This window comes from Parambassis ranga, chromosome 16 (genome assembly GCF_900634625.1).
Source record: "Parambassis ranga chromosome 16, fParRan2.1, whole genome shotgun sequence".
In the NCBI taxonomy this organism is placed as follows: Eukaryota; Metazoa; Chordata; class Actinopteri; family Ambassidae; genus Parambassis; species Parambassis ranga.
Window position 1 is genome coordinate 14,612,070 of NC_041036.1, and position 27,922 is coordinate 14,639,991.

Below are 27,922 nucleotides of genomic sequence, written 5' to 3' on the forward strand. Positions count from 1 at the left end.
TTCCCTGTTTCTAGATTAAAATAACCAGCTGCTGTACACACATGAGCCTCTGTCAGAGAGCATTTTAACTCCTACTCACCATTTCATCTTTTTTATTATGTTTGTGTAAACAGAAAGTTTACAGACATAGAAGCAGCAAACCACCGGCTGGCCTCGGCTCTATATTTTAAGGAGGGAGATGAAAAAACCAAGCCGGACACACCTGACCAGTCGTCTCAGAGTGGCCATCTGAAGGATCCAGACAAATGCAGTGTTCACTCAGATACTAATGACATCTCGAAGTCCAGGAGTGATGTCTCTGTTGACTTGTATGAGGTCAGTGAAAAGAAGCAACCAGGCTCAGGACATCTGTGGAAGCGTCACCCCAAGTCACAGTCTTTTAGAAAAAACAACCACAGCAAAAGGAGACAGAGGAAGGAAAGCAAAGTGGTTGAATTGACGTCAAAAGACACAGACTTTCCCCATGGGGCAGAGCTCTGTCATCTTGAATATTGCAGTGATGAACATCAACTTAATCCATCCTTAATCAATAACTTCTCAGAAGATACTCAGACTCCCCTAAATGACTCCAGTTTCATTCAGTTGAACTCGAATGTGGACATCTCTCCATCCTTCTCTCCAGAGCTGTCTCCGTTGTCTCTGGACTCTTGTGACTTCTCCCTTCAGATGTTCACAGAGCTCTCAGGCTGCACTCCGGCTCAGAGAGGCATCGCTGACGTCAATGAGGGTCAGTTGACTGACATACTGGACCTCATCAGCATTGGCAACAAGGACTCTGAAGGCTGCATGGATGTAGACGCTTATTTTGATAGTATCTGTGAATGCCAGGGTGACGCTGGGCAGGAGGTCGGCGCTCATGACGTTACATTTGCAGAGCAGTCAGACAGCTTAGCTTTGCAGGACCTGCACTGTGATGGAGGTGAGTACATGTATGAATGTGGATACAGTTGTCATGGAGACCAAGATAGGACCAGCAACTACATCCTGAACTGGAGCGCAGAGAGACAAAATGTGTATACTGCACAGGGACAGTCTCACAGTATGGACATCACCCAAAACCAAGCGCCGGCCTCCATCAGCTGCCACTTCAACACCGCACAGCAGCAGACATGCCAGCAGTCTCAGAAGGAAAGCAACTGTATGCAGGTTAGCTGTGAAAATAACCTACAGTTTACACCTTTTGAAGGTGTTGCTCAGTCATTCTCTGCACCACTTCATAATCCTGAAAACCGTCCTGTACCCACACCTCCTCAGGACGAAGACTGGCTGTTCACTGATATACTGAAAGACAGGAAGTCTCCTGACTACCAGGAAAATAAGGCTCTTATTTATTTTAACTGTTGAGCAGACTGTTGTGTCATTAATTAAGACACTGTGCTAAGACATTTCTGCGACTGGGATTTTATACCCTTGTGTGTGTTCCTGGTTCGATTCTGACTGGGGCCTTTCTGTGTGGGTTTTCTCCGGGTGCTCTGGCTTCCTCCCACAATCGAAAGACGTGCTTGTCAGGTTAATTGGTGGCTCTATATTGCCCGTAGGTGTGAGTGTGACTTTTTATTTGTCTGCATGTTGCCCTGCGATGGACTGGTGACCTGTCCTGGGTGTACCCCGCCTCTCACCCATAGCTGGCTGCGATAGGCTCCAGCTCCCTGTGACCCTGCACTGCAGGACGAAGCAGGTTAATGGATGATGAATGGATGGATGTGACACTTGCACATATGTTACACTGTTTTATATGCAAGTGTCAATCTGTGTATTGATTACAGAAGTATCAAATATTACTGAACGTGAATAAACAATAAAAATCATGTGTGTGTGTAGGTGTGTGTGTGTGTGTGTGTGTGTGTGTGTGTATGTGTGTGTGTGTGCCAAAATAAAACACACACAGACACTCCAAGATCAAAATGAATGACATATATTAAAGTTAACCCCAGTCAGATGTTTTAGAATTACAGCATCAATAACAAAAAAAGGCTAAAACAATAAAACACATTTCCAAAAATGTTTCAAGATCCACAGTAGCCATAAACAAACAGAAAGAAAAAATAACACCTTTGGAAGCACCGGCCTCATTTTCTTGCTACAGGTGAACAGAACACATCTGTCCTCGTTTCAGCAGTTCACACACGTGTCATCAGATTTTGGTCTATCTGAACAGCCGCTGTGCTGTGGGACGTTGATATGACATGTATGAGATTACATGTAGGAGAGACACTCATTTGGCTTAATGCTATGTCGGCCTTAACAGGATAAATTACAACCTGACAAAGCAGATGTAATGTAGTGACTGGTGACACTACACAGGTAGTGTGTAAAGTGCAGCATTTACACAAATAAAATAAAAAAAAAACAGCTTCAAACGAAATCATCTGCATATTGCTAAAACTACACAAAGAAAATTAAAACCCTTTAACCAGGGGTTAAATATATGCCGGCAGTAGTCTTTTTTTGATCCTTCTAAACCTGTCACTAACTGTGGATCATGATGAACCTAGCATGGCAAAAACTGCACCCACTCCACCCAACTGTTGAGTGAAGTATTCACCAGCTAATTTAAACTGAGGGAAGAAGAGAGAGCTGATTACTAGGAAAAACTACCTTGTGTGTGAAGGACGCAGAAAAAAAATAATAAAAACATTCAGAGCAACATTTTGTAATTTCAGCTACACGATCTTCAGCTCTCATTAGTTCCAATTGAAAGGTAAAGTGACGGTGACATTCTTTCGAAAGAAAAGTCTGTTGTTAGGAAAACCTCATTTCTTGGCAAGAATTACATGAAAGAGTCTGTTTGATTAGCCAGGAGCTAGGAAACTTAGCATAACCATTAGAAGCAGATGGAAAACTGTTAAAGCTCATGTATCAGCATGGCTTCAAAGGGTTAATAGATTCATCCTGTACCGAATTAAAGTGCAAGGACATCACATTAAGTTTTAATGGTTAGTTAAACTGTGTTTTAATGTAATTTTATGCAGGTTAAATATAGTTATAACTGGAAAATTTAAGAGGAGTGTTTTGTTGCCAGCTGTTTCTATTTGTTTATGCTAAACTAAGCTAACTGGCTGTTATTGTAGTGACATGAGGATGGTATTAACTTTTTCATGGAAATAAGAGCATTTCCCAAATGGTCAAACTGTGTTTTTAAGCAGCGTCATGTGTTTGTGGAGACAACAGATTTCCATACTCGGAGTTATTACAGGCATAAAAAGGTGGAAAATAAAATAACAAAGAGCTTCATCTCTTAAAAAGTAGAAAATATATGCTGAAGAAAATGGAAAAAGCATCTTTCACAGCAGGGTCAAGAAAGTGTCCACACAGTCATTTTTCATTAGGGTAAACAGAAAAACAACTTCTTTCTATTCTGATTCATAAAAAAAATCATTCCTCAGTGCCTCTGTTGTCTTAGCTAACACTACAAGTAATGCTTTGAGCCAGATGCTCGCTTAATCTACAATCTTCTACACAGGAGCTGTGAGCAGAGACTGACTTTATTCTGCTCAGGACATCCAGCACAGTCACAGGATCCAGCAGCACAAATCTCATCCAGACTCTACTCCGGTCATCTACCTTATTCTACTGCTACTCTACGTTTACTACACATTTAAGTCCCTTTTCTCATCCATACGCCCACCATTTGGTTAAACACAAAAAAATTTGTTTGATCATTTACACAATTAAATCAGTAAAATCAAAACCACAGACAAAGTGTCAAAATGAAGAAAGATGCAGTCGAAAACTTTGGATAAAATGATAAATTAATACAGGTTTTCTCCACAGGTTGTTTCTAGTTAGGATGCTGCTGTAAACAGTCCAGACGTTCTTTTGTTTTTACACCAGCAATGATGAGGGGTCTTCCATGCAAATCCACCTCTGAGCTCTAACACTATAATGTCGACAGAAAAGTGAGCTGTGAATGTAACCCACTTCAGCCTGACATCAGTGTCAGCAGGACTAACATGCTTCACTCCACAAGTCGTACAGAAAAAGAGCAGTAGTCAATAACTTAAGTTCATATTTGATATAAATTATACAAATTTCTGAAGCAATATTTTAAGACTTTCATTAAAGAAACTAACACTACCTACTGCTTTGTCTAACAACCTATTGTTTCTAATCTATAAAAAAGGATTTATCAGCAGGTGTGACTGCACCGCTGGCTGCTTTCTAGTGATATGAAAATGACAGCTTACTGTAATGCATCCCACTTCCTCTAATTAAATGTCGTTTGTTTACAACTTACTTTCTATTTGTCAGATTTCAAAAAAAGAACTGACATTTGCACTTAATACACTCATATTCTCACCTGTTTCACGTGTTTATTTGACCATTCTTATCGACTATTTCACAGAACATGAATATAGATTGTCTTAACACCTCTTAGTAAGTATTTTCACTCTCCTGCAGCCCTTTGAAATCCACGTATTTAGATTATCAAAGAGTTAAACATGGCTTAGTTTTTAAATACCTCCTAATGTAAAAGACATGGCCACCTTGCGTTCTTCTGTACTGTACAGCATCATGAACTCTGATGAGAACAGACTTTCGCCTTGGAAATCTGGAGTTGTTTAGTTTATAAGAAGTGCATTGCACACCTGTAATGTAGAAATTTTCAGTCTTTTTTTATGTTACAAAATAAAAATCAAATGCAGTTGCTTCTTTGTAAAACCTAATTTTTTACATGTTGTCTTCACTTTTTCAGAAAATGAGGCAAAAATCTTAGAGCGTTGTAATGTGGTGTGTGCATACGCCTCGTTCACCCCCCCGAGGAGGCTGAGAGGTCGGCGTGTGTGTGTGCGTGTTCGTTGTGTGTCATCACTCTGTGTTGTTGACGCTGTAGGGTGGCGGAGGGTCCAGGCTGTGTTCTGATGAGGGAGTTGGAGTCCCCGGGAGTCCAGAGGAGGGGGTGGGCGAGGCGGGGGGCTCCTCTGAGTCAGAGTTCTCCAATGAGAGGTCATCAACCAGTGCTCTGCGTCCACGCATGGCCAGAGGCAGCGGAGCACGCCTGCACAAGAAGGAAGACAGTTACAGCACGTCCGGTAAAGACAACAAGCTTGAAAACAGAGAAACTGATTATTACCACATCACTAATAATGCAGTTTTATTACTTTATACCGTACAAAACAAAAGTATTGATGCTGACAGGTGGATTCTGTCACTTATGGACAGAGCCAGACAGGGATGTAGTGATGTACAGAAGGTCACTTCTAACACAGTGGGTGCTTCTGCCACATCTGATTGACCACAGCTAAACTAATGTTTTGCATTAATATTAATGAAAGAGGCACAAAGAAAGGTATCACATCAGTCTGAGCATTACTCTGTAATTTACTGTAAAAATACAATTAAAATGACTGTTTGCTGGCCTGTTTTAAACAGTACAACAACATCAGATGACGTTCAGTCTAATTGATAAATCTTCTAAAGCAGGGGTCGGCAACATTCAGCATTTTCAGCAAAAGAATGCCAGTTCATGTTATTTTGATTAAAATAAATTTAAGTGTTAAGTATCCTTCCTTAATTTCCATTACTACATTAGTTCAGGGTCAGATATAAAAATATATTTTCAAAATAATAGGTTGCTTAATTATTTCGTTCACCTGGCGAATGTGATTCTTGCACCTGAACTTCACTGCATGGTGTATTGTATTTATATCAGGGCTGTAAAGACATCACTTTGATTTTCACACAGGATTAGGAGCTCTCATCTGTGAGGCTCGAGCGATGTTTACTTTTGATGTAGTTCATGTTTGATGAAAAACCTGCTGGTTTCCATCCAAAGATCGAGAGGACTCCAAATGCCTACTTTTTTATGTTATGACATAAGTGTCGGAAATGGCATTCTACGTGTCGAATATAAGTTTGTCTGGTGTCACACACAGGACACAACTGACAAATATTAAAACAAGTGTTATTCTAATGTCACAAGAGCTCATTAATCTCCAAAAATAACTATTACTATAATAAAATACATTAAAATTAAATGGCCATTATTTATTTTAAATTATTTGTATTTTTTCTATAAGCCACAGGAGCTGCAGCAGAGGGATCAAAGAGCCGCATGCAGCTCCCGAGCCGTGGGTTGCTGACCTCTGTTCTACAGAACATGTTTCCTCTTGCTTTGACAGCACCACACATACAGTCAGGCTAGCAGCTATCTCCTGTTTAGAGTCTGTATGCAAAGTTAAGTATATTTATGTTAATCAAAAATTTACCAAGAAAGCAACACTGAACTTTCCCTTTATATAAGCTGCAGATGGACATATGCTATATGTATTGTACATCTACTTAAAGCTTTCCACACAAAGACACACGCACATCACACACAATCATCTATAACAAAAGAAAACATCACACACAGTGACCTACTTATCTGATCTCCATTCGGGGACGCTGAGTGTTGGTGTGACGCAGACAGATGGGTAATGTGTCAGTGTTAGATGGACACAAATGGACATAACAAAAGATCAAAGCAAAACAAAATCATATTAAGTTAATGAGGTGTTAAAAACAAACAACAAAACTGGTGATCAACAACAGAAATAAACTCACAAGCACACACACATGCACTCACACAACTACTTACCTTAGCTGGCTGCGCAGTGATGTGATCTCTCGTGTCATGGTCTGGCTGGTGTCGGTGAGCTCCTCCAGCTCCCTTTGCAGCTTTCGCTTCTGGGCGTTGGAGCGAGAGTTCTCCTCCTCCACCTCCTCCAGCTGCCTCTTTAGCTGTTTCAGCCGGACCATTGACTTATCCAGCTGGAGGAGAGAGGAGGGGAGAGGAGAGGAGAGGAGAGGAGAGGAGAGGAGGAGGAGGGCAGAGTGTATTGTAGAGGTCAGGTTGAGAGCAGAGGAGAGAGGGACACAAGAAGGAACAGATATTTAAAAAGGATAGATTAGAGTGAGAACAGGAGGACCGGAGGGGATCAGGAGTCAGATTAAACCTGGCGGATTATTGCCGATGATGTTTTGGGAGGAGAGTCAGTGTCTCTGTTGTGGTTGAGGGATTTGGTTTTCGGGGTGGAACACATTCTTACTTCCCAGTGAACACACAGATGCCAGGGCGGGATTAGGATTAGTTTAGACTGAGCTGGATAAGTCACTCATTTTGGGATGGTTTTTCAACACTCTCTTTGTGGCACTGAGCACAATTAGAGCAGCAAGCTTAGCGGACATGACCCCCATTAAATGATTACTTAAAGCTTGGTCGCGGGCTATAGTTTTGTATGTGTACTTATTATATATGAGTGGTTGATCTCGGGGTCATTCCTTACCTGCTCTCTGTACTGGTCTGCATGTCTCCTCTCATCTTCTGCCTGCATCATCACCTCCTTCAGTTTCTTTTCTGTCTTCCTCACCAGTTTGTTGGCAATCGCTCGTTCCCTGCGAATAAACAAATGACATGCTCACTGTGGCACAGGCCAGATAATACTACTATTTTTAGTGGTTTGTGATGCAAACTCACTGTCTCTCCTGTTCCACTTGCTCCTCCATTGACTCGATCTTAGCCTCCAGGGCTGCGACACTGAGCCTGTGTTTGCCCCTCACTGCTCCCTCCATTTCTCCGAGCCGGGTCTTCAGCTCTTTGCTCTGCCTCTCCAGCTGCTCTCTGGCTGCCTCTGCCTTCTGGGCCAGAGTCCTCTCTCCCTGCAGCTGCACAGTTAGAGTCTCCACCTGCAGTACAAGCAAAGTGTGGGTTCATATAAATGAGTATGATGAGTAAGACTTTCTGTATGTGTGTGTGTGTGTGTGTCTATCATACCTGCAGGACTGTCTTCCTTTGCCTTTCTGCCATCAGCTCAGAGTTAGTCTGCTCCTCCTCCAGCTCCTCTTCTAGCTGCCCAACTCGGGCTTCTAGCCTCCGCTTCTCTTCACACAATGCGTTCCTGGATGCACACACAGTCTTGATACCAACACAAGTGGACATACCAACCAACAAAACTTATCAACAAAGAAATGAAGTGATACTAACTTTCCAGAACTGCTGTTAACCATCTCATCTGCCATCTCATCTCTCTCCTGCTGAGCCTGTCTTCGCTGCCTCTCAGATACAGACAGCTCCTGCACAGAAAATGGATGTAGACATATTGTTAACTCATAGATAGCACAGTGACTTATTTTAATATTGTCATAGCATTATTAAAACATTGACATACCTCAGTGAGCTGCAGGACTTCTGCTTCCAGTGTTTGGATTTTCTTCTCACTGTCTTTTGACTGTACAATCACCTCATCTCGTGTCAACTTGGTCTCATCTAACTCGCGTAGAACTTCCTTCATTTGACCCTGTGATACATAAAAATTTGTTTTAACAATAAGTATGTTAATAAGTAAATTAACATGTACAAAGTAAGTTTGTGAGTGTGTGTATTTTTACCTGCAGCCTACGTAGCTGCTTCACCGCCTCCTCTTTGCCACGGGTGGCTGTCTCCACCTGGGCCTCGGCTTCCTGCAGCTCTGCATCCAGCTGCTTCTTTGATGACACAGCCTGAGACCGCTGACTCCTTTCCTCCTCCAGCTGGATCTCCAGCTCCCTCACCTGGGACAAGAAGGACATGAACAAATCTGAGTAACTTGAAGAGAGAACAAACTCCACGCCACTTCTTTCCTTCCCCTGTCTACCTGTTTGCTGAGAGCCCTTCTCTTCTCCTCTCCTTTCTCCTCGCTGGTGCTGATCTCCCTCTCAAACTGAGCCTTGAGTGCCTGCAGGGTCACCTCCAGCCTTAACCTTGAGTTCTCCGCCTCTGTCAGCTCCTCCTCCAGCTCCTGTGTCTGAACTCGCAAGTTCTGTGCCTCTGTTTCTAACGTCCTCCGGGTTCGCTCTAGTTCATGGACCTGATGCAGAGACAGATGAGATGCAATGACTCACTCCAGACTGAGACAGAAAAAGAGTCCTGAGAGGTAGATTCTTACATTTTTGCCAACATCATCCTGCTGGTTTACTAGCTGTTCCATTTCCAGGCGGAGCTGCTTGTTGGCCCTATCTAGTTCTTCCCTTTGGTCCTGGGCCTCCTACACACAGGAACATCATCAATGAGACCATCATAATTACAGGTACTGGACAAACATTTGTGTGCCATGTCTAAACATTTACCTGCAGGGCTCGGGACAGTGCCAGATATCTTGTTTCCCTTTCTCTGCTGTCTGCCTCTGCTCTGTCTCTCTCTTCTGCCAGCCGAGCACTCACCGCCTTCTCTTCAGCCAGACACTGACGGGGTTAATAGAACAGAGTTCCAGTCACAGGAAGACAAAGCAGGAATAATAATTTCTATGTGTGAACAAAAAGTGTGGTTCTTACCTGGTCAAACTTCTTCTGCCTCTTTTCCAGGGCCGTGCAGTTCTGTCTCTCTCTCTGCAAGGCCAGCGTCATGTCCTCTATCTCCTCCCTTAGGCGCTCCCTCTGCCTCTCCACCCTCTCCTTCTCTTCCTCCTTCTGTCGCTCCTTTTGAACGGCACTGTCCAGCTCTCTCTGGAGCTTCCTGCGCACCTCTTCTCCGGCTTCGACTGCAGTGTTCACCTCCTCTGACTGCTTGCGTAGCTCTACTAGCTGTGGAATTAGAGCAAAGGAGGGTTCATAAACATTGTAGATATGTTTGTTGAAACACAGTCATCTTCTGCATGTTTCTCAGGTTGACCTGCTGGCTGTGAGTCTGGATCTGCCGACTTAGTTCTTTAGCTCTTTCCTCCTCTTCCTCAAGCCTTTCCATTAGTCCGTTCTTCTCCTCCTCCAGCGCTCGCACCCTTGAGCTCAGAGCCATCTTCTGGCGAGTTTCATCTTGTAGCAGTTCCTACATAGAAGGTGAGACAGAAGCCTGGTGATAAATGTGGATGTTTTGAGTCAGAACTACCAGGGAAGCTGCCCTTTCATGTGCTTATTACCTTTGCATCATGCAGCTGACTCTCTAGGCTGCTGGCCTCTTTAGTGAGGCGAAGGGATTTGCTCTCAGATGAGGACAAATTGCCGGAGAGAGACTCGATCTCACACTGAAAGAGACAGAGTGGGTTTTAAAGATAGCAGAACACAAACCTGCTTCTGTAAGGTTGAAAAACAACAAACAAAAACAGTGACTGAACTTAAAATTAAGTAACAACAATTTCAATGTGCTTGTATCTATTCGCACCTGCAGTTTGTGCAGTCGCTCCTCCCTCTCCTCTCTCTCTCTGTCAGCCTGAGTCAGCCGGGCGTTGAGCTCCTGCAGCTGACTTTCAGCTCTCTTTCGACCCCTCTCACTGTCTGTGCGGCCAGCTTGAAGACTCTTCAGTTCAGAGGTCAAATTCTGCCTCTCTTCCTCCAGTACCGCCTTGGCCTTCTCCAGGGACTGACGTGCCTAAAAGAAAAAGAACATGGATGACACAGTGAGTGTTGATGCCTACTCTTAAATGTTTGTTTGAAAGGAAAATTGCAAATCATCAATCAATCATAAAAATTCAAAGTAATTTCTAGATTACCACTCTCCACATTTTATACTGCTCTCTAGTTCTTCCTTATTTAACTTATGGAAGAGAGAGTTGGGGAAATAATTAAGATTCTTCCCACTCCTTTTTGAGCACTCAATAGTTAATTGTATATATTGTGTGTATTTATATATGTTGTGTTACATATGCAGGCACACGTGTATGTATGGACTATTGTTACAACACTGAATGTAAAACTTTGCTCAAAATAAGTATTGCAAAAAAACAAAAAGTTTCTCATACTCGCTTGCTGTTATCCAGCTGTTCCTGGAGGCTGTCTATTGCAGAGCTGTGTTTGACTCTGAGTTCAGATAGCTGTGACTCATGGCGACGAGTCTCGTCTTCAAGACATCGCTGCAGCTCACTCAACTCTGCCTCACGACGAGATCTGTGTAGATATTGTAGGATTATAAATATCAAATATATCTCTGTGTGCTGGACTTACTTTAAAAAAATCTCTCGTATTATATTAACCTTAGTTCCTGCTGTGCAGCTGTGGTGTCCAGTGTGTCTTCTAGCTCTGTTCTCAAAGCCTCCAGCTCCTCTCCCATGTCTCGTCTCTGTTTCTCTGCTCTTTCCCTCATCCCTCGCTCATTTTCAACTTCCTCCTTGAGCTCAGACACTTGAGACAAAGCCTCCCTCAGTGCTCTCTGAGCCTCAGCCCGACGTGCACCCTCTTCCTCCAACCTGACAGAGTTAGAAAAAAGAAATGAAAATGTCAAAAATCCATCAGAGGCTTTTTACATGAGTGTCAGTGTCTGTTATCCCCTTACCGGCCCTGCAATGTAGTGATTTCTTTCTCCTTCTGAGCCAGACTGCCCCTCAGCTCAGCAGCCAACATGCCCAGGTCTGACAACTGCTCCTGGGCCTCCACTGACTCACTTTCCATCCTCCTCTTCCATTTCTCCTGCTCCAAGCGACCCTGCTCCTCACGTTTCAAACGCTCTGGACACAGTGATGACAGAGGTTACAATCAGGTGACAGAATTGAAAACATTCAAAGTGCTATGCCTGTACACTTCTTCTGTTCCTGTCTGATTGGTTCACCTGAGATTGGGTTCTGTTGTCAGGCTCATGAACTCATGATATCTTATGGACACTTACCTTCTAGGTCAGCAATGACAGCTTCTTGTTTGTTCTTGAGTTTGTTGAGACTTTTTGTCTTCTCCTCTTCCTCAGTGAGCTGATCAGTCACCTCGCACAGACGCTCCTCTAGTAGTTTTTTTTCCTGCTCAGAAAAACATAAAAAACATTTATTTAAATACTGATGGTATCTATGGGTGTTCCAGACATTTACTCACACACACAGGTATGCACACACACACACACACAAGTTTTCACGAGATGTCCACCTTGCTGAGTCGGTCCCGCTGCTCCACTGCAGTCAGCAGGTCTGTTTCTAGACTCTTCACTTTGGTCTCCAGGGTAACTTTCTCCAGCAGGAGGCGCTGTCTGGCACTTTCCTCCTCCTCTAACTGCTCCTCCAAGTCCTGAAAAAAGAAGGCAGTAACATGTAAGTGAACAAGCTGATGTAAAAACGGTGGTCTACATGTAACAATGCCACATGTAGTTTTGACAGAGAGGTGCATCTTTCCTAACCTGTATATTCTGCTGCATTCTCTTCTTCTCATTGGTCAGCTGCACACCCCTTTCCTCCTCTTCCTCCAGTCGACTCTCCAGCTCGCCCAGCACTTCCTCCAACTCCTGCTTCCGACTGGCTAACCTGGCCCTCATCTCCTCTGCTTCTGCAAACAGCTCTGCCTCTGCCTGCAGCTGGTCAGCCAACACTGCTTTTTCCTCCACCAACTAGAATGAACAGATAGAGTAGAAGGAGGAGCAGGAGAGATTAGTGAGGCACTGTACAAATTCAGCCCAGCAGAACAGGGGGGGACAGGAAGCAGTTTACCTGAGCATGCTTCCTGTCCAGTTCACCATAGTCCTGCTCCACACGGGTCAGTTTGTCCTTGGCCTTCTGGAGCTCGGCTTCTCTGACCTGGATCTCCTCATCCTGCCGGGTGACCTGCAGTAAGGGCTTCACCTGGATGGAACAGAACAGACCACACATCAGCATAAAGAAAACCTATTAACACAAATCAACTTGACTTTCATCATCATTCATTTTTCATTGAGGTCCTATTCTTTGTGTTGTCAAGTTAGTTTTTAGTTTAGTTATGCACTTTATTTAACACAAGCTTGACCAACTACTGATTAGAATTTATAATTGAAAATTATTCCTTGGCTTTATGCAGCTAAAATATAAGATAGAGCAAAGTGTTTTAGCCAAGCTACATCTGTGTTGTGATGTTGTGTGCATGGTACCTTAGTAAACAGCCGCCACCACTGCCAGTTCCTGAGTTTGAGGTAAGCGGCACAGTTCCTCTGCATCACCCTCAGAGCACTGAGCTGCTGCTGCTTCTTAAAAAAGGCTCTGATAAAAAAGACACAATGTATCAATTAAAAATGCTGAATGCTTGTAGTTACCTAAAACAAATGATAACTCAAACCTTTTAGCTGTTTTTATACCAGACTACAGCAGAAAATAACAGTGTAACCTGTGCTTTGCCATACCTCAAAGTCATAATAATGGGGGGTACAAATAAAACTCAGAACACTCCAGACACCTGTTTTAAATTCACATTTCAAAGTCAGGCTTCCACAGGCTCTGCCAAATACCTTTCAAAGCCATTGCAGTTCCTGAGTCACTGATAGGGGCTGTCAGGTGATTAAGTATTAATGCTCCTTTAAGAGCGAAATACAAAACTGCCTGTGACAAAGCCATAGAAACCCCACCTGTTAAACATGTTTGCCTTCTTCTTCCCTTTACTTTCTGTTAGTAAAAAAACAATGGCATTTTTTCTTCCAGTTTTCTCAGTCTGTAATATGTGGGTCCATTACTTATCTGTCCTAAAGCAATTTTTGATCTGCTCCTCTTTAACATTTAATTTAAACTTTGTTTTAAAGTTACTTTTGTTACTCTTATGGATAGTGGATGGTTATTTTTAAAGTATTGGTAATGGTTGAACTGTTCCCAGTGAGGAAAGTAAAAAAAGAAAATCAAGAAACCAGTGCAAAAAAAGCAAAAGAAGTTAAAATAACTTCGACAGATAAATCAACAAAACAGTCTGTGGCCATTATCAGAGTCGAGGACTGGTTCAGCGTAGCCTTACTTGCGTGCGAGGAAGCCTCTGGCCACGCTCTGGAAGCGTATGATGGTGTCTGTGATCTTCAGGTCTCTCTCTTCCTCCAGGTGAGCCAGGACTCCAGCTCTGAAGAAGACTTTACTCTGACCAACCCTGTACAGGTTCTTATCCAGCTCCAAAGCATTGATCTATGCAAGGAGGGTTTAAATCACATTTGTCAAACCAACATCTAAATGATTGTTTAAGATACTGTGAATTTACAGCTACTGAGATATTACTTACCATAAGTTCTGATGCCTGTTTGCCATCCATGAAGGTGCGAGGAATAGCATTAGGAGTTAGGATTTCATATCTGAAAGACAAACGTGACTTTGTAAGTGTGTGTTTGAGCAAGAGATATAAGGCCAAGAGTGTGTATGAAGGGTCATTCACAGGTGCCAGAGAAGGTGCTCAAGTGTGTGTTTGTGTGTCGCAGAGAAAGGGAGACAGACAGATGGTTATGAAAGGTGGCTAATTTGGTGTCCAAACACTTAGGTAACAAATCTGTCACACACCTCTGTCTGAACTCCTGGAATGGGATGCGGTTAGGGAAGCCTTGTCTACAGATACGGATCCCTTCCAATACACCGTTGCACCTCAGCTGGTCCAAAACCAGGTTTGGGGACAACTTACCAGCCTGAAGAGGAGAGAGAGAGAGAGAGAGAGAGAGGAAAGAAGCAGAGGGTTAAAAAGAATCAGATGAAAAAAGTGTGACCTTTCCTCTTATTTATTTTAGGTTTTTTCTCTCATTCAGACCCCCCTGACTCACCCTCTTCTCATGGTTGGGGATAATGCAGCGGAGGAAGTTGGGGTTGGTGTTCCTCAGTGTAGCCATCAGTTTGGTGAGCGACTCTTTGTATAGTTGACCAACAGTTCTAAACATTCCCTTCTTTGTCTTCAGTCCTGCTGCTCCAAACGTGACTGGCCCGCTGTTCTCTCCTGATGACACCTGGTCTAGACCTACGATCCTGTCCACTGGAAGACAGAAGAAATCTGGGTCTCAGTGTCATCACCACCACTGTGAGTGTTTCCCAGAGGTGATTTGGCAATTTATTTCTGAGTAAATGTCAGAATGATGCCAACAAATAATGATTTTACATCGACTTTCACAGTTCTGGACAAAGAGTGGCACCAGATGGATTTGGAGGTGCATTGGTTTCAAAGCCAGCACAAACAGCATGTATTTGCACAGCCAGTCTTAATACAATTTGGGCGTATTACTAGTAAAGCTTTTCAAGCTAAACCTGTTAGCTTTGAACATGTCTAGTCATGCATGACTACAGGTTACCTTAAGAAAGCCATTATGATTTACTTAGTCCTGGTCTGACTGAGTGAGGTGTACTGCTGGTGAGGCAATGCAGAGTTTGAATGTTCGTAATGATAATTACGTTTTGTGGCCACTTCATGTACAGACATTTTACAGACACACACATGGTAATGTGACCATTTAGTGGCATCCCTAAACATCAGATATGCTCTATACACTATAAAATGGAATTATAGATAATAATAATGTGATTTTTTTTACTTACCTATGTTACTCTTTCACAAGCTGATCAGTCATATCTACATTCATGATACTATTGGTCCACTAATGACATTATTTTGTTAAACTATGTACATGTCAGTGCTGTCTCTAAAGCAAATTCAGGATCACATTTCTGCCTGCGTGATTTTTTTCAACTGTTGTCCACTGTGGTGATGTGTTAAATTAGTGTTTTATTTGCAGTTGTTTGTGGCACTGTTGTCACAGTTCTGATGTGATCCTGAATGTGTCTTTTGGAACTAATTGAAAGCATGCTGCTAGACATTGTCCAATTTTCTACAAATTAGATGAGAATTGCTTCTGTATGCACAGAAAAAGCAACATCACACAATCACAGCACTGTTACTAAAAGCCAAAAACTTGAAAGCATAATTAGAGAGCAACACAACAACACACTGACACTAAAGCACAAACATCAACTAGAAAGAAAGTAAAAACGGACACAAAAGACACACTACAACCACAAACAACAGAGTAAAGCACGGGTTGGAGTGAGGAGGTGAAAAACCTACTGTCAGAGCCATTAGTCTGTAGTGTGGCATAGGATTCAAAGAAGTACACACGAGGAAGAGTTTGAATATCTGATACAGGAAGAAGCCAAGGAATGAAGGAGCCCACGTTAGAGGAGAGGTAAGACAGGGAAGCACAACAGGAGAGCACGAGAAGGAGAAAAAAGTAAGACAGCATGATAGAGAAGAAGAAGATAGAAGAGAAAAATGCATTCAAGTTAATTCACTTTGCACCAGATAGATTCATTGTTATTTAGATTTGTAATATTTATGATCAGAATGTGCACCTAAAAACCCACAAAATAGCAGATCAGTGTGCACAGCTGTGTATAGACATAAACTGATCAGCCTCACCCTCTTTCCAAAGCTCAGAGACAAAATGATCAGACGACTGGTGGAGGAGAGACGCCACGTTGTCGTTCAGAGGATCCATGTTCTTCACTAACCACTCGTCGGACTTATAGTCCACCTAAAGGTCACACAGCAGAGAGAAGAGCTGAGATATGACAATACTGAAGAAATCTCTATATAAGCTGGGAGCTAAAAGACTAAGATACCTTTCCAGCATAGTGAATGATGGAGAAGTCAGCTTCTCCACGAGGTTGTTTTGATTTGAAGAACTTTGGATGGGTTCCTTGCTCCGCTGACAGCTTCTCTACAAATGAGCGGTCTGTAGCCCGGGGGAACCAGCACTCTTCATCCAGCAGGGCCAGAACACCAGGTGGCTGGGCCTGAGAAAGACAGAGAAGAAGATTGTTTATCAATGACGAGATATCAAAGCATACTGCATTTATAAATATATCATCTTTTTTGCTTGCACATGGATGCAGTGTAGTGGACTGTCAACCTGAACTTGATACAAACATATCTGGGACCTAACATTGGCCTCTAATTTTATGGAGAGTACATGTTGACTGCAAACTTATAGCTTTTTTGCTAAAAATGTGTTTCAGTGTATCTAAGTTACTGGTCTCTCGATGAGGTCGATGCACGGCTGTAAGTCCAGGCCAAAGTCAATGAAGTTCCACTCGATGCCCTCCCGCTGGTACTCCTCCTGCTCTAGGATGAACATGGTGTGGTTGAAGAGCTGCTGCAGCTTCTCATTGGTGTAGTTTATACACAGCTGCTCAAAGGAATTGAGCTGCAGAGAAGGTATTTAGAAAAATAAAGGGTCAATAATTCATGCAATGTGAGCCATAAAAACACCTGAGGCCAAATCTTCACTGTCTTTATAGTACAAAAAAACAACACTCGGACACAACTCGGTCACACAGTTTAAGTCCCTTATAGTTTAGTTTTATCTGTTATGTTTACTGCAGATATCCAAACACACCTGGAAGATCTCAAACCCAGCAATATCAAGGATGCCTATGAAGGAGGCTCCCTGTCTCTGCCTGCGGTCCAGAGCTCTGTTGATTCTGTGGACCAGCCATCTAAACAGACGTTCATATGTCGCCTTTGCCAGGGCCTCCACAGCAAAGTCAGCCTAGAAGAAGAGACACGTACACAGTGACACTCTCCCCTGGGCTTTTTTATGTGCTTAAATAGCTCATAGAGTTTAAAACCTTACTTGTTCTTTCGTCTGGGCCTTCTGCACATACTCTCTGCCAACTTTGATCCTTGGTGTAAGGATGGCCCGGGTGAACTCCAACACATTGATGCCCAGCAGATGGCACAGTTTCTGGGCAGCTGTGTTATCAGGCATGGATGCCTGGTCCTGGTTCTTCTCCTTCATGAACGATATGTTCCCGAACTGGAGTACAGCAGAGATCACCTTCAGCATGGCTGAAAGGAGGCACGACAAGGAGAACAGAAGTGATTTATAGCAAAGATCAAACATTAAGGAAGCAAACTATACTCTCTCTCTCCTCTTACACAGCATCTCCTCAGGGGTGAAGCCCATTATTGCCATGGAATCCATGGTCTGGGTGAAATTGTCCGAATCGCTCTGACCAGGAACAGGAATGGAACCTCCACTCAGAAAGCGATACTCATCAGCAGTTCCAAGCAGCAAGTCAGCTAGAGAAGGCATTAATTAGTACAGAACAAAGAAAGATTTTACAGCATTTCACCAAAGTTAAACATCTTTTGTTATGCAACACTGCATCATTTGATTATCTCACTTTGTTAGACTTCAGCTTACCTCTAGTTTCCTCTGTAGCTCCACATAACAACTGGTAGAAGATGTGAAAGGTCCTCTCTTCCTTGGCCTGACGGGTGGCCCGGGACTTTTCAAGGAGGTCTGAATTTATATGATTATGGACAAATATTGCAAAATACAGTTATCTTATCCCAAACGTGGCTACTACAGTTTTATATATGTGGCGTGTATGGCTGTGATCACAGCTCCCCACAACCATGTAGATACAGGCAAAACCTAAGGCAGGGACAGAAGCCACAAAGGCCCGACCGGTTAGAGTATGCTGTAAACACAAGGAGGTTATTTTGAGATCAACTGTGCATGAATCTTTTTTTTTTATAAAAAGGATACAGGTTTCAATGTTGGCACCGACAATGTATCCCGCCACGTCAAAATTAATACGAATGAATTTACCCTGAAATAAGAAAACTTGGTTTATATTTCTGTCCATTCATCATGTAAATTCTCACACTGATCACAATTCATTCATTGTACATGAATCCCAATTTGCTCTTACAAATCTAGAGGAGTTGTCGTTCTTGACAGTCTTTGCGTTGCCAAAGGCCTCCAGTATAGGGTTGGCCTGCAGCAGCTGCCTCTCCAGCTCGCCCTAGGACACACAGGAGACATGACATCAGAATCAGATACAAGCTGACAAAACACCTCTACAGGGCCTACACACTACAATGTACCCTTTAATCCTGCTCTGTGTGGAGTAACTACTGATCGGTTATGTAAAACACAAAAAATTCATGAGTCATCCTTGAAGAGCAAACCTGAAATAGTATCCTCAACCCTCACACACACACAGACACACACACATTCCCAAAACCCAAAGCCAGGAACAATTGATTCTCAATGTCATTATGAATCCATAATTGGGTACGTAATAAATATCAGGGCATCAATCATAATAATTTTGTTATTGCATGTTTTTCATTAACAGTGAGTAAAAAGACTTGAGAACCACTGCTTTACAGCAACAGCTACAGCCATGCTACACAAGCTGTATATTGGCTGATTCTAGCTAGCTGCAATGCATTACTGCAGTTGTCACATTGCCAATGCAGCATTTGTCGATGCAGCAGCAGCAGCCAGTGACAAGCATCCAGGGAGCTACCGAAAGGAGATGATTATACTGAAGAACTTTTAAGGAATGCCAGCCAGTCAACACTGCAAGCACACACACAAGAGTTTGGCGCAGTAATCGTGACAAAACACCGAGCAAACAAAGTGCGTGGCTGCAGCAACACACCCAAATCTGCACTCATTCATCTGTACACACACAGGTCAGGTTATTAATACCTCTGTAGTACAAATGCCTCTACAAATACCTGTGGCTTTTACAAAGCACAGGGAAGAGGAAACTTACACTAAATCCACTGAGGAGAACCAGAGGAATACTACAATAGCCCCACACTCAGAGGCAGATAAAATCAGATACAAATCAGACAGAAAGCACAGAATACATGATTCTCATTACATATCAAGAGAATCATGTTAGGTCTAGTAACTATCCCACAGAACAGTTTTAATGAAGAAGAATGTGACTCCCCAAATAAACCCCAGGTTTCCTTCATACTCACATATTGAACACTCTGTCGAATTGTGGAAAAATGAAGTTTTAGGAGGGAGAAGAGTGGGTGGATGGATGAACATATGGATGGATAAACAAACACAAAAAATACAAATAAGACAACAATCACAACAACAGGCAAAATAATACAAACAGACAAAATTAAATATACAGTAAGGGGCTTGACTGTTAATGAGGAACGACATCAGTAGAGACAGTTCAAAGGTTACTCTGCTGAGTTAGATAGAATTGCTGTGGGCTTCATTAGGCAGAAACTAGAACAGGACGAAAGCAAAAGGGAAGGCAGGGATGGCAGGATAGAGTTAACTTACCCTGTTCCCTAGAGTACTGCCTCTTGTTAAGGACCTAGAGCCATCCATCTGAACATGCAGGCAAGAGAAAAGGACAGTGCAGAGAAGAGAAGCAGGAGAAACAAGTGCAGGGAGGAAAGCAAAGAATAATGCTGTGAGAAACAGAGGAAGGGCTGACAGAGAAAACCCACTCCAGAGGAGAGATCAGGTCAATATATCGCACAGAACACAGAAATGCAGCAGTATAGACAGGGAAGGAGAAGATGCAGAGCTGTGCAAACAGTGCAGGATCTTGACTGCTCTTTTTATTTCTCATTTTTCATTTGTGCATCCTCAGTTCCCTTCCTCGCCTACTCTCATTGATTTTGAGCTGTCTATTAAAGCAACACCAGTTAAAGACATGGCATAGCTGCATTAGTTGGTTTAATAAACTGACCTGAATTGAAGGTGAGTAATAGTGAGGAATTAGACAGACTAGCAGTTTCCCCTTGGCTTCCAGTCTTTATGCTAAGCCAAGCTAACAATCTGATCTGACCTAATATTAGTCTTAAGTTAATCACTGTACCATTTATTAACACACAAATCATGGGCAGAATGTCACTGACTGAGAGGAACAGCCATGACAAGCTGCATTAGTTGGCTGGCTTACAGCCTTTGATTCAAGTATGGCACAATTTTGAAGCATTCCTACATAAATTGTTAACTTCTGAGAAACATCTTTTATCTTCAGCACTTCTCTAATCCTTCACCTTCTGCATTTTTTCTGTCAGACCCCATCTCTTTTAGTCTTTGTGTTCCTAGACTCCCCTTCTTCTCCTCACATGTAATTTCTTCATTTGTTCAACATACCTGTACAGCTTCCTTGTTTCTGCCCAGAGTTCCACCCTTGTGGGAGGAGGCAACATGAGCCAGATACTGGATTACTTTCTTAGTATTCTCTGTTTTCCCTGCTCCAGATTCGCCTCTGCAACACAGACAAAACTATGTAAGGTACACAGTAAATTGCATTCTTGGTCTAAATGCCCTGTCTTGAAACACATGGTTTTAATTATGAATGGTGCATAACATTTTTTTAAAGCGAGAACACACAGGAACAAGTGGCAAAAGACACATTTATCACAACAATAAATATGGAACCCATGCTGTGCATTCAAAGCCACAGATTTAAACAGAAAGCAGGTGTGGAGGATACAGTCTGTGTCAGTGTTGTTGCTTTTGGAGAAGAATGAAGGAAAAAAAAAGAGCAAAAATAGCAGCTGTAAAAGATCTAAAAGGAGCAGGCGCCTTGTTCCAAATACATGTGACTGACTCAAGATGAACACAAAGAGGAATACTTAACAATGACAGGAAAAGTCTAGCAGGAAGATGTGGATGGACAGACAGCCGGCCCAGTAGCAGGCCAGCCAGTAGACAAACTGATGGGTGCAGACACTGATGCATTCTGGTAGCAACCTGGGATGCTCTGTCCTGACATTTTTAATCATGTCTTATGGATTTTCTGTTCATATTACTAAAAAAAAAATTGTCACATTGAGTTTTTTCTAGAAATTTGAATACTGGTACATTTGTGCCTGCAGGCCTTTTTATAACCTGATAATGGACACCAAATACAGACAGCATCCAAAAACACTACATCAAACACTGCAAGTGTGAGTCCTACAGAGCAAATTACACAGCATTCACACAGCCGTCCTACTCACGTGCAGAGGATTGACTGATCTTCTCTGTCTGAAAGAGAAAAACATCATGAGGTCATATGGCTGACATGACATTATGTATTCTATATGTGCAGATACAAACAGCAAGAATCCTAAAAAGCCTGTTGGAAAGTATGCATTTTTCCCATATTCAATGCCTTGAAAGAAAACACACTGCAGGGTGCTGTATGAGAGGTTGTCACAGAATTTGCCAGCTCATGTTCAACCTCCACCCCCCACTGACTGGTGTTCTAGAAATCTCCACATGGACCCCTCCCTTCACGCTCTAATGTGTGGAATACATATTATATGACGACATGGATGGACTCACTGTGGTCACCAGAACTGAACTGGTCTCTCTAAGCTGCCAAACCACAGAATGCTGGTATTCAATGGGTGGACATTGTTTGCTTATATTTGCCTTTAAGATTCCCACGAGTTAAGTCTGGAAGAATTCATACTGGTCCTACGGGTTTCAATAACTGCTGTAACACACCTGCAACCAACCCTGAAGGGGGGTGTAGAGGGTGGGTGGCAACTATTAGACACAGCCTCATCTGTCCCGTCCTGTTATCTTAGGTAGACACCCTGAGGCAGAGACATTGCTCAATCGACCATTAACTGCTTTTAAATGGTGCTAGGGAATTCTCTGTGTCTCATGGCATGAAGTCAAAGTGACAGTTAGGGCATGAAAAAAATTGCAGTAGTGCATTGTTATTACATGTACAATATGTAGTTCAGCACTCTATGTACTGTTATATCACTAGATCAACTGCTCTTTCCTATCACAACGGAAATGTGTTGTGAAGAATACCATCTTACCTATTTGTGTTCACTTTTAAGACTTTTGATAACAGCCAGAAGCAATGACTATACCACACCTTCAAACAGCATTTGTGGTGTGGCTCAGTGATCAAAGATCACACATGAGATATAGCACCACATTCCAGTCCGGCTGATAGGGAGGTTGAATGTATGGGTTGTCTAGAGGGTCAGAGCCTGATGTAAGAGGTCACAGATAGTGGCGAGTACCTTGTAGCATGCTGCGATAGGCAGCCTCTGATATGGCGTAGATGTGGGGGGGCATTTCGTGGCGTTTTTTGCCTCGATACATCTCCACAATGGATTCTGTGTAGATTGGCAGGTTCTTGTAAGGGTTCACCACCACACAGAACAGACCTGAATATGTCTGAAAAAAACACAGGACAGAAACATTTACACTGACCAACATTTAGATGAATACTTTATTGTCAATAATTTCAGTTGCTGCTGACGTTTCCTGTGTGACTAATATCCAAATGTTATGGATTAACCAATAGAACTCATTTTAATCAGTATCTTCTGATGAGATTAAGCTAACAAAACTCTAAACAGTAAGACAAACTGTATAAAGATGCCCACGATTACGTGTTTTTACACAACACCCATCACCAGCATTACTGCTCTCATGATGCAATTTCCACCTGTAGTGAAACTCATGAAAGTCCTACACATCTCAACTTATCTCATATTGCGATATGCCTCCAACAATCCTTCTCTGTCCCTCAGAGTCCATCACTTCATCATGCATCATCATTCACCCCCTAATTGGAAGTTCAATACTTAATATATATTTAATTTTCCTTTATATTCTTTTACTTAAATATTAATGGCTGGTTCAGTTATTATTGGCTTCCATCACTGTGACGATCAATCAACCCATGTCTGTTCTTTGCACTTTCCTCTCCCCCTGTGCTGCAACAGAAACTGGAGATGCCCCCGCTGCAGCCAACAACTTTGAAAACTGACTCTTCACCTCTTCTACCACTGCATATCAGTTTCACAGGAGGCGCCGATATACTCACAGGCAACAAATGCATGTACACAACATGTACAGGCTGTACGTGTACATGGACTGCACTAGTTTTATGTGTTTATCTCTGTTGTACGTGTGCACTCACATAGATCAAACCAGAGTAGTATCTCTCTCTCAGGTTGTGCAGCACTGAGGCTTCATTGAGGCAGGTAAGGTCAGCCATGTCCTCCACTTTACTGAAGCGTGGGGGGTTCATTCGCTGCACCTCCTCCCTGGACAGAGTTAGCCGCCGCTGGCTGTCTGTCAGCTCCACCTCCACCTCATCACCGCGCTCCTCCCGGATGCTGGCCGACTGGACATGAAAAGAAAAAGAGATTAAATTAGTACTACTTTTTGCAGTCAATGCTGGGTGAAGCACAAAGCACTAAAAACTATCACTTGAAAAGCACAATGTGAATTTGAGAACTTTTTGCATTTAAAAGATGCTTTTTGACAGCCTCAAATCCTTAGAGCTTCCCTACCAGCCACTGCTTTGACCAAAAATAAAACAGCCTTAACTGTGAAAGTAAGTCGTTTTTTGAGCCTAAAGAGTTTTTTTAACTATCATGTATGGATGTACATATATTAACTGTCTAACACTCATGCTGGAATCAGTTGACCCACATGTATAATAGAGCAAGCATTATGTACATATATCTGTAAATGTTTGGCAGAATCTCCCAGTGTGCTTTAGAGTATGAGTGCCATTGAATCTGACAGCAGACAAGAATAGATGGTGACAGAAAAGCGCAGAGAGGACCTCTTGTCACACTGCTGGACAGGAAGCGGTGAACTCAGGCTCTGACCATGTCACAGGACCCAGTCCTGCTACTTCACATGCACAACACGCAAAATCTACAGTGTATGTGTGGGGGTGCATATTAGTCACAAACGGAACTACATGCTCAGAATATGAAACTGGATGACGGTGTATGTGTGTGTGTGTTTGCTCAGTGGAGCCATTCTCAGATCATGAGTGTAAAATGAAGTCAGTGTCTCTGCAACGGCCTCTTTAACATTAGGAGGCTGAAGGAGTGTATTGTTCTATTCATAGAGCTCTTTATGAAACCAGTCCAGCAGAGAGGCAGACTCAAAGATAGGACACTGAATTCATATGTGCATACTGAGAACCTTTAATGAGTATTATACTAATACTAAAGCAGAGTGGAACAAATTAACATCATGGCAGGAGCCTTGTGATTTTGATTAGGCCTTAATGTGTAAAGGAGGTAAAGCATAGGAGGCAGGGCTCTGTTGTTGGGATAAAATTCTCATAAACTATAATGATACACAATGACACACACCCTGTGCTATTGTGCCTCACCTGTGTGACACACCTGTAACTGAGGGCACACACGTAGGGCTAATAATTAATAGGAGTAATACACAGAAAAGCAGGAATGTGAAAACAAGTTGTTAAAAAAGTAGGTTTTGTTCTGATATGTGTGTTCCTTGACCACTTTTCTGGACAGCTTACCTCGAAGCCGTGTTTCTCTGATGGCACCCACACCAGCCTCTTAGCGGCCCAGTCTGCCTGGCTGGCGGCAGAAAACATAGGGCTGGAGGTGGGAGACCCCGGTCCCGCGCCCAATGAAAGGAAGCGGGTGACATCGTTGGCACCGCCCCCCGTTGGCCTAGACATGGTATATTACTGGCACTAAACAAGAGACAAAAATGAAAAGTGAGTAAGTGTTGAACTATTTCTTCCCACAAGCCTACTGTCTTGTAGGAAATGGACTGTATATAAAGCACTGTTGGATGGTGACACTGATGTAATTCTGTGTCAAGACATCTCACACATATAGGAGAGGGGGGAGTAGCACGCAACTAGCCATACCCAGCTGAGATTGGGGCAGGGATGGCCTAATTGAAAGACATAGCAAATCGAGGAAAAGACAGGAATGAAAGACAGACAGAGAGACTGCAGGGTGGATGGGTGGCGGGGATTGAGAAATAGCGAGACATCAATCGACTGAGTAAACTGACATGACAGTGAGAGGGGGAGGGATGGTGAGAAGGAGTGAGGGTGGCATAGCAGTGAGAGGAGTGGATTTGAATCTACTATTAAATGAAAGAAAATCCTTCCACCAGAGACTTGTCTGAGGTAAACCTGCAGAGAAGCCCTTTACTGAGGAGCCAAACTGCTGACTCGCTGTAGGGACCAGTGTTGTGTGAGACGAGGTGACAGGCGCTAAAAGCGACTCTAAAACAGTAGAGCAAACTGCAGTCAGACTGACTGTAGTATTAAAACAAGATGTTTCTAGATTTGATCCGATGACTCTGTGTGAAAGTTCTCTTGATTGTTAGGAAGGAGATCTTATGACTATGAAACTTTTCACAATACTATCTGCTGCTGTGCCACTACTGATTCAGTGATCAAAAAGGTCCCTGTTCTCTGCTTCTAGCTACTTGAAGGGATGGCTGTACTTAGTCTGTGTATTTCCTACAGTGGATGGTGGTCAGCACACCCCTGGTTTGGCAATAGGGGGTCAACAAATGCACTGCAGGATCAGCAACAAAAGGAGTTTGACTAGTATCCAATAAAATTACTAATTTCATCAGTTGAGCATTGTGGCTTTGAATAACACACCACAGCTCAAGTTGGCTTCCATGACGGTATGTCTGGGTACTTCTCCGCCATCCACTGTAGACAATAATGTGACGGTAGTACCTCATCTTAACCTACATAAAAAAAAAATTACCAATATAATATATATATTATTTGTTTGACTGGCTCTAGCCAGACAAAAGAAGAACTCATCACTATGCTTTTTCCATAGATTAAAAATTTGAAAAAAATAATAACTTGATAACGAATTTTATTACTGACGACAAGAATAAGTTTGAAAGTGATGATTGTGAAAATCAATGGAAGAAACATCAACATTACGTGTTAAGAAGGAATGAGTTAAGTCATCTTTAGCAAGCACGGGGATGACACAGGCTTGAGTCTGAGGGAATGTCACCTCTGATGAAACAGGTAGGCCATTGTGCCGGCCTGTCCGGTGACTGTGTGAGCTTCTAGGCATCTTTTCACTTTGCCTTGTCTGGTATGTCATCAGGCCTGATTCCTGCTATGCGTTCTCAGTCTTCTCTGCTCTTTCTCTTAATCTGTCCCCAACCCTGCCGTTACCATACCTGTTACACCAATACCACTGTGGGTGTGGAGTAAACATGTTGACAAAAGACTCGCCGCCACCCAGCCAGTCAGTATGGAAAATATGTGATCCTCAGTGGTATTAAGGACGCTCTGTTAATAATGACTGAGGCTAATATTTATTTGAAATAAATTATGCTGTAACAGCAAAAATATCAATGTGCTGGTTCATAGGTTCAACCGTCTTGGCCCGTGGTTGTTTGTTTAGACATAAAAAGGGGGTCACAAATGTTTGCATATAGTTTTACTGTGGCATATTATAATGAACATTTTGGGGAATATGTCAACAGGTCAGTGAATCCATTTCCTTACTGATATATAAAATGGTATATGATTTTAACAGGTTTGTCAGCAGGGTGACATCATAGTTGTTTGGTCCTTTTAATAGGTTGATGACCTGGCCCAATATTACCATGTTGTCTATCAGACACATCTATCTATTGATGCCATATAAACCCTCAGCAGCTGGTGTAGTGTATGATGCTGCCGAGTCCCAGTGATCAGTGATGTCCCTTAAAGCAAACACACACACACACACCTCAGGTTGTCGCAGTACAGCCTGGACTAACCAGCAAAGTCGTCCTGCAGCAGCTGGACTTGCCAAAAGCTCTCCTCCATAGCAACACCCTGAACACTAAAAACAGCAGCAGCGCACAGACACAATACATTGTGAGTTTGAACTGAGGTCATTCGCTGAGGGGGGTCCTGTGCTGTGTGTGTGTGTGTGTGTAATTAATGTGTGGGTTCCTGCGCGTGATCGTGCCTCACACGGGTGGGGGAGCTGGAAACGCCTTTTCTTCAGCTTTGATGCGAAGTGGCAGAGGATGATAGTGTGTGTGTCTGCGCACATACGCGTGCCACCGGGGGAAGGTGACATTATTAAAGCCATAATTACAGCTGCGGCGTGACCCCTATAAATGAACCCGCTAACTCCGAGCACTGGCGAAGACAACCACACCTATGACATGAACAATCACATGGGCCCAGCCTTTAATTGACTCCGGGAACAGCGTGCATGTAGCAGCCACATAAAACACAGATTTTTACATTCTGTGGGATGTTTTACCACATAAAGACCTACACCTTCAAAATATATGGGTCGTAGTCGTGTTTCTCTTGGCCAGACCTCAGGTCGTTTCGATGTAAGCCGCTTCTTAAAGCCACACAAAGATCAAACCAACATGAAGACCTCTAGTAATGTTTCATATTTAAGCCTCCGCATTTAGGCTAAGCAGGCGACATTAGCCAGCTACACTGAAATATGATACGTTCAGGATATTACACCGGCTATTTACGAGATGGATTAGGGTAAAGGCAATTAAATGTCTTACCTTCAGGTTCCGCTCTGAGTTGAGGTTAAGGCTGCGGTGAGAGGAGAGCACAGATGAGGATGTTTCTCGGTTATTTTCCTGCCTGATAGGTGTGGAGCCTACCGCATATGCGGCTTTTATCATAGCATTGCTCTCTCAGTGGAGCCGCACACACTTCTCGATGAGAATAAAATAGACAGAGAGCACTGAGGGCAA

General features: G+C 42.9%; 1 protein-coding gene across 5 annotated transcripts; it reads right to left on the reverse strand.

The window, feature by feature from the left end:
* Nucleotides 1–1,899: 1,899 nt before the first annotated feature.
* Nucleotides 1,900–27,922, reverse strand: myh14 (myosin, heavy chain 14, non-muscle). Of its 5 annotated transcripts, XM_028425748.1 has the most exons (46): nt 27,728–27,922; nt 24,717–24,896; nt 23,346–23,552; nt 22,438–22,594; nt 21,409–21,436; nt 20,558–20,672; nt 19,730–19,777; nt 19,408–19,419; nt 18,339–18,431; nt 18,173–18,236; nt 17,825–17,923; nt 17,557–17,700; nt 17,252–17,466; nt 17,015–17,167; nt 16,649–16,822; nt 16,239–16,412; nt 16,036–16,150; nt 15,685–15,753; nt 14,396–14,601; nt 14,142–14,263; nt 13,870–13,939; nt 13,615–13,775; nt 12,767–12,875; nt 12,354–12,485; nt 12,047–12,253; nt 11,800–11,937; nt 11,552–11,675; nt 11,222–11,393; nt 10,923–11,135; nt 10,692–10,836; nt 10,115–10,321; nt 9,873–9,977; nt 9,629–9,781; nt 9,292–9,540; nt 9,088–9,201; nt 8,907–9,005; nt 8,616–8,828; nt 8,371–8,532; nt 8,151–8,279; nt 7,967–8,055; nt 7,757–7,880; nt 7,460–7,668; nt 7,269–7,377; nt 6,581–6,753; nt 6,364–6,387; nt 4,810–4,999 (listed from the first exon to the last, which is right to left on the reverse strand). In XM_028425748.1, the coding sequence occupies exons 2-46, from the start codon at nt 24,879–24,881 to the stop codon at nt 4,810–4,812; spliced, it is 6,180 nt and encodes a 2,059-aa protein (XP_028281549.1). In that variant the 5' UTR covers nt 24,882–24,896; nt 27,728–27,922. The 5 variants fall into 5 exon arrangements, with proteins under 5 accessions (XP_028281553.1, XP_028281550.1, XP_028281549.1 ...); XM_028425752.1 differs by lacking the exon at nt 15,685–15,753 and having other exon boundaries at nt 1,900–4,999; nt 27,728–27,921; XM_028425749.1 differs by lacking the exon at nt 27,728–27,922 and having other exon boundaries at nt 1,900–4,999; nt 24,717–24,881.

What these genes read in the sequence shown, in the direction of transcription:
- myh14 (XM_028425749.1), bottom strand. Translation starts at nt 24,881, where the DNA reads ATGTCTAGGCCAACGGGGGGCGGTGCCAACGATGTCACCCGCTTCCTT. An exon ending in CTCTGAGCTTTGGAAAGAGG is followed by an intron (nt 15,754 to 16,035) that starts GTGAGGCTGATC and finishes TTCCTGTATCAG; the next exon opens with ATATTCAAACTCTTCCTCGT. An exon ending in GCTGCACAGCAGGAACTAAG is followed by an intron (nt 10,837 to 10,922) that starts GTTAATATAATA and finishes ATATCTACACAG; the next exon opens with ATCTCGTCGTGAGGCAGAGT.